Source organism: Budorcas taxicolor, chromosome 15, assembly GCF_023091745.1.
Source record: "Budorcas taxicolor isolate Tak-1 chromosome 15, Takin1.1, whole genome shotgun sequence".
Classification (NCBI taxonomy): domain Eukaryota; kingdom Metazoa; phylum Chordata; class Mammalia; order Artiodactyla; family Bovidae; genus Budorcas; species Budorcas taxicolor.
This window is the reverse complement of record NC_068924.1, coordinates 28478927-28485011: the sequence shown is the minus strand read 5'-3', so window position 1 is coordinate 28485011 and position 6085 is coordinate 28478927. Positions and strand designations below refer to the sequence as shown.

At 47.5% G+C, this 6085-nt stretch overlaps 1 protein-coding gene across 1 annotated transcript; it reads left to right on the top strand.

Moving 5' to 3' along the window:
• The first annotated feature begins 632 nt into the window (after nucleotides 1-632).
• On the top strand, nucleotides 633-4539 carry LOC128060506 (T-cell surface glycoprotein CD3 delta chain). The gene is made up of 5 exons (XM_052652910.1): nucleotides 633-724; nucleotides 2481-2687; nucleotides 3117-3248; nucleotides 3519-3562; nucleotides 3791-4539. Exons 1-5 carry the CDS (start codon nucleotides 670-672, stop codon nucleotides 3854-3856), a joined length of 504 nt encoding a protein of 167 aa, XP_052508870.1. The 5' UTR covers nucleotides 633-669; the 3' UTR covers nucleotides 3857-4539.
• Nucleotides 4540-6085: the final 1546 nt, after the last annotated feature.

Genomic DNA, 6085 nt, shown 5'->3' with positions numbered 1-6085 from the left:
ATGATACTGAGGGAATTAGTTTCTGGAGAATTCTGTGACTGGTGCAGACCCAGCAGGTAGACAGTATTGGAGCCAGGATGCAAATCTCTCATTAGGGGGCCCCCAAAGGCCAACCTCCCACTGATAAGAAGCTACTTAGTCTGGTACCCCAGGAGGCCAAAGAAGGAGCTTGGGCAGGGTCCCAAGCAAGATCAGAAAAGGAAGGAACCTAGCTGGTATGGCTTATAGAATAGGATTCACAGCTTCTATCAAGGGTTTTGAGAAGTGGCAGTTTTCAGATGGTGAGTAAATGAAATGATGTTGCTGACAGGAACTTAGTTTCTTATTTTTCATCAGCAACTCAAGAAAGGACACCCTGAATCTCCTTCTATTTCCTAGAAGTCTTGGCATCCTTTTCCATAGCCTCTGCTTCCAGCTTCTACCCCACCTCCACACTCCATACTCTGAGAGAGAGCTATTTGCAGCTGCTTCTTTCCTACCCCACCCCCAGCCTACCTCTACCCCAGCTGCTCCTGTCACCAAGAGCAGACAGAGAGATAGGCGTTTTCTAGTTCCTCCCCCACCCTTCACTTTTTCCGGGTACCCGTGAATCAGTTGGGGAAAGGCGGCTTTAACCCCGGCTGGTAGTCTCTGACCTGTGTCTGTCTCCTGGATGAATTCTGCTGGGAGATGGAGCACAGCAGGTGTCTCTTTTGCCTGATACTGGCTGCCCTTCTCTCCCAAGGTAAGGCTTCTCCGAGTGCACTGGGACGTCGTGGGGAAGGGACCTGAGAGGGACATTACCACCTGGAATGAGGTCCATTTGAAAGTGCCTCAGTACACCAGTGTTGTCAAGGAGGGTTGTGTTGGGATGTAGTACAGGGTCTGGGAAGCACAGGCTCTTGGCTCTGACTGACTCTAACTAGGGCGGCATCTTGGCCTACAATGTCTCTCTGAAGACCTCAGGCCAGAGATCTATAGGAAGTTTTGTAGTAGATGTGCGCCTGAGCCTAGGGCTGGTACTGGGAGCTTTGTTCCGTCTAGGGTAGATAGCCTCCGGGGTCCAGGACTCAAGGTCATGTGGACACCATACATCACCACCTGGGGCCGTGGCCCAGCACTCAGGGGAATGCTTTAAGAGAGAAGTTCAATCGCGGCTGAGCAAGAGCGAGGGCAGATTTGGGGTGATAGAATGACGCACTCAGCCCAGTGTGCATGGTTTTAAAACTGATAGCCTGATGTTCCAGGAATTCCCTCAGTTCCAGGCAAACTGGGATGAGTGATTACCCTAGTAGTCAGCTTCTTTAGGAGATCCAGGATTTCCACTGGGAATGGATCCCCAAGGAAGACATGAGTGTATGAGGCAGAGCATCTGATATACGTGTGTCTCCCTGAGAATATACGCATGCTTTCTTGACACGCACAAGGAATGGCTCTGTGGGGGATTTTCTAAAAGATGCTCTTCTATCCAAATTGGTAACTGACTATGAATCTCAGGGACAATGTAGATTCCACTTTTCCCTGGGATTGGAGATATACATTCCAGTGCTTCTGTGGGCTGTGGAGATGTTCTCAGTCATAGCAATTCAGTGGTCCTAAAAAGATGCTGTGCATACATCCAGCCCTTAAGCTCCCCACAAGACTTGACTTGTGTGGAGACCCAAGAAAGGATTCAATAAAAAAAATTTTTTTTCTGACCCTCTCCCCCAAGCATGGGTAGAACAACTAAAAATCTTTACATGGGATTTGCCTTTTGGACCACTGGAATGGTAATTCATATTAGCTTCCCTCTTACCCCCAGCCATCACTGGCCCTGGGAAAGGCTTTGGTAGTACCATTCCCTGGGCAGTGGTTGACCATGAGTGAGGAGGAGGGAAAGAAGATGAGAAGTTGATGTTGGAGTGTGGCAGGTGACTGGGAAGTAGAATTAGATGTTTTCTTGGAGAAAAAAATATGTGGACATCTCCAATTGAGAACCATTCTTCTGCCTTTCAATATCTCTTGGGTGTTTTAGCATTCTGGGCTCCCTTCCTACTTCTAGTCAATGATCTGAACACATTTCCATGAAGGTTTTAGATTAACCCAACTCCATGATTTCCTTTTTTGCTCTGTGTTCATCAGGGCCTGTCCTCTGTTTGGATTACATCATCATGTCCTTCTCTCTTTTTTTAAATGGAGTATAATTTCTTTACAATGCTGTGTTCGTTTCTGTTGCACGATGAAGTGAATCAGCTATATGCATATATGTCCCCTCCGTCTTGGACCTCCCTACCACCTTGGACCCCCTTCTGTGTCCTTCTTGGCCTCTGCAGTTTGTGGGATGCCTGCTGAAGCCTTTCTCTTGTGACTTCCGTCTCTCTCAGCAGAAACCTCGAACTGTTCTAGACTTGGATAGTGGTCCTTCTTAAGTAATGAGCCTCAGCAGAACAGTGGTCTGGTGCAGACTAAAGAGCTGGCTACAATCGTGGTGGGTTTTTTTTTTGTTTTTTTGTTTTTCTTAGTGAATCCCCGTGCTCTAGAAGTGCTGGAACCTGAGGACAAAGTAATTTTGAAATGCAATTCCAGCATCACATTGCTACAAGGAACAGCAGGACAAGAAGTGTCAGACAATAAAACTCTGGATTTAGGAAAACGTATTGAGGACCCAAGAGGAATGTATCAGTGCGGTGAAAACGCCAAATCATTTACTCTGCAAGTATACTATCGAAGTATGTGCTTCCAGGATCCTTTGGGGGTGGAATAGGTGGGGGCTTCTGGACATGAGAACTTCCTAGCTGGAGAGAGCTCCAGTGTACCAGTCTGTGCTCTCAACAAATTGGCTTGCTCTTGTAAAGATATGAACCAGATTTTGAAGTCTTGAGTGGGAAAGAGCTTAATGGTAAATGAGCAATAGTAGTCTTGTGACCCAAGCAGTAGGAGCTTGGGCTGGAGCGTGGTTGGCCTACTGCCTTTTTTAAGTTCCTACAAACCTGAGACTACTTCTTGGACTGAAGGTTAAAGTTGGATGTAGCAAGGCTCTTGGCAGGCCTTTTTCCAAGTTTGGGTCTTGACCTTCAGCTCTTGTGGCTGCCCTAAGAGGCATGGTTCCCTGATCTTGAAGACCCTCCCCTTCTCTTCCGGCCTCCCTTCCCCCACAGTGTGCCAGAACTGTGTGGAGCTGGACTCAGCCACCTTGGCAGGCCTCATCATCACCGACATCATTGCCACTGTGCTCCTTGCTTTGGGTGTCTACTGCTTTGCTGGACATGAGACTGGAAGATTCTCCAGGGGTAGGTAGAAGGGACAGAGCTTGTGCATGTTGTGGCTGTGTGTGCGTACCTGCTAAGGAATGGGGCTGGCATTGGGTTGTGCCTCATCTGGGTGTCACCATTGCAATCTCCTAAGGACTCCTACAACTGGTTACTGACATAACTTGGGTGCCCACAAAGCTCATGCAAACTTCTGAGGGTGTCTGTAGCTGTGGTCCCCCGGCAGCATTCATGGGCCTCCCTGTGCCACCTCCTTGGCCCTTGCTGACCCTCTTTCTCTGGTTCTTCTAGCTGCTGACACTCAAGTTCTGATGGGGAATGACCAGCTCTATCAGGTGAGCCCTGAGGGGAGAAAGATGAGACTGGGGGGAGGAGCGAGTGGGGATGGAGAGCCTGACACTAAGTTTAATGTGCATGCGTGTGTGTGTGTGTGTGTGTGTGGGAAGGTCCTAGTGGGGAATTCATCACTGGGGAGTCCCATGAACTCTCATCTCTGGGGTCTGCTGGTGTTCCCCATGGGAGGGTTCTGACCCTGCCTCCCTGATCCCCCTTCTCTCTCTTAGCCCCTTCGAGAGCGCAATGATGCTCAGTACAGTCGTCTTGGTGATAAGTGGGCTCGGAACAAATGAACCCGACGCTGGTGGCTTCTAGGCCCATCAGTTATCAACTGGATCTTCTCTCCTTGCTCAGCCAAGAAAGATGTCCTCCTCTGCTTAGCAGGCACCTGGATTTTTGAAGGTTCCTGGGCATGCCATGGGAGCGGCCCTGCCTGGCTGGGCCCCTGCCCTTACTGCCCACCCGTGTCCTTCCTTCATGACTTCCATCCTCTGCCCCCATGGACTGTGTGATGGGTGACCTCTCACCATATCCTGGCCCACTGGTGTTTCTGTCCCACTGGTGGGCTCCCTGGATGCAGGACCGGCCCTGCTGCACTCTCTTGGCTCCAGTCCCGTTACAATCCTTCTACAGCTTTGACTTCCTCACCACAGGCGAGGACGGGCTGCTGTCTTTATGTACACAGGCCACATAGAAGTTTCCATGACATCACAAGCAGAGGTAGCAGACACCAAGGGCCCTGGGGAATCACTTCTAATCAAGGCTCTGAGAATATATATGATAAAGTCCCACTTCTGCTAAGGGGTTGGCCCTGGCTTTATGACCCCTGTGGACTGGTAGCCACCAACTATGAGGGAGTTTCAGTCAAGGCCTCTTTAGTACCCATTTCCCTGTATAGAAGGTACCATTCTGTTTTCTTTCCCCAGAACCTGTCCCTGCTCCACCCTGCCTTCTGCATAATAAACTGGCATCAGAAACTCTTCATCAGTTAAAACATACGATCTTTTTCCACCCGCTTGGAAAGCTGGAGTCTGAGACTGGGTGGGGAATCGGGGAAATTTTCAATAGATGTCATCTTTAGCCATTGGGTTAGTAGTTCTGAAACTTTGGGATTTATTTTAAAAATACGGTGACTTCCCTGGCAGTCCAGTGGTTAAGATTCTGCACTTCCAATGCAGGGGGCCTGGGTTCAATCCCTGGTTGGGAACTAAGATCCTGCATACTGCAAAGCCAAAAAAAAAAAAGTAAGCACAACTTGGAAAAAAAAAAAATACACACTTGGGTCCCGTTTGGGAACATGCATGGGTCCCCAGGTAATTCTGAAGCAGCTCTAATTCAAAGACTCTCTGGTTTAGGGAAGAATTGAAGCCACTTCTTCTTTTGTGTCCTTTATGCCTGTTCCTGTCTACCATGGGTGGGAAACCCTCTTTCTATTCTCTGTGTAAGAGTAATTCAAGGAACTTCAGGGCAGTTTAATGAGAGTGGGAGTTTCTTAGGCCAGGGTTCCCAAAAGAGAAAATTATTAACAACCACATAGCCAGAGATCTGGATAATTCTTCCCTATCGCCTTGAGATACATACAGACTCTGACTTTGTTAGAGACAGAATGAACTTCCCATTTACACTGCTTCATTCATGGTTATGAGTTATTCCTTCCTTTTATGCCCTCTGCTGCAGTCCTAGCCCTAGATCCCTCTGTTACACAGGATCCGTCCTCCCTGGGCAAGGCTTCATGGCTCACCCTGCACCGATGCTCATGTCCTTCCCATGAGCTACACACCTCCTGTGACCATATGTGCCTCATATACCCTTACATCCCCCTCTATTACTCACCAGTTCTCAACATTTGCTGTACGTTGGATCTCCTGGGGAGCTTTCGAAGTCCTGATGCCTGCGTGCCACCCTCAGAGAGTCTGATTATATTGTGCCTCAGGTGATTCAGATGTGAAGTCAGGGTTGAGAAACACTGACCTTCACCTGAGCCCTTCTGGAAACTTGGGTCCCTTCAGCTCCCTCCCTTTTTGTGTGCTTTTAAAACATAGCTTTATTGAAGTAAAGTGTGATGAATAAACTACATATATTTAAACTGTGAAATTTCATAAGCTTTGGCATATGTAGACATTTGTGAAACATCATCACGCTTGCTAAGCATGAACCTACCCGACACTCCAGACAGTTTTCTTGTGACCTTTTGCTCAGATTTTCCCTTAGCCGTTTATCCTCCAGGCAACTACTGAATAGCTTTCTATCATTATAAATCAGTTTCCAATTTTCTAGAGTTTTATGTTAAGTGAAATAATATAATATATACCCCTTTTTAGTCTGGCTCCTTACATTCAGCATAACTATTTTGAGGTTCATCATCTTGTTGCATCTATTAATAGCTCATTCCTTTCTAATGTCAGTAGTATTCCATTGAATGGATATACCACAAGCTGTTTATCCATTCACCCCTTGATTGTCTTTTGAGTGGTTCTTTGTTTTGGCTATTACAAATTAATTTTCTATGAACATTCATATAT

Coding starts and splice junctions, on each gene's coding strand:
- LOC128060506 (XM_052652910.1), top strand. CDS start 670: ATGGAGCACAGCAGGTGTCTCTTTTGCCTGATACTGGCTGCCCTTCTC. Junction 2,688..3,116: donor TCTGCAAGTATACTATCGAA/GTATGTGCTTCC, acceptor CTTCCCCCACAG/TGTGCCAGAACTGTGTGGAG. Junction 3,249..3,518: donor GACTGGAAGATTCTCCAGGG/GTAGGTAGAAGG, acceptor TGGTTCTTCTAG/CTGCTGACACTCAAGTTCTG.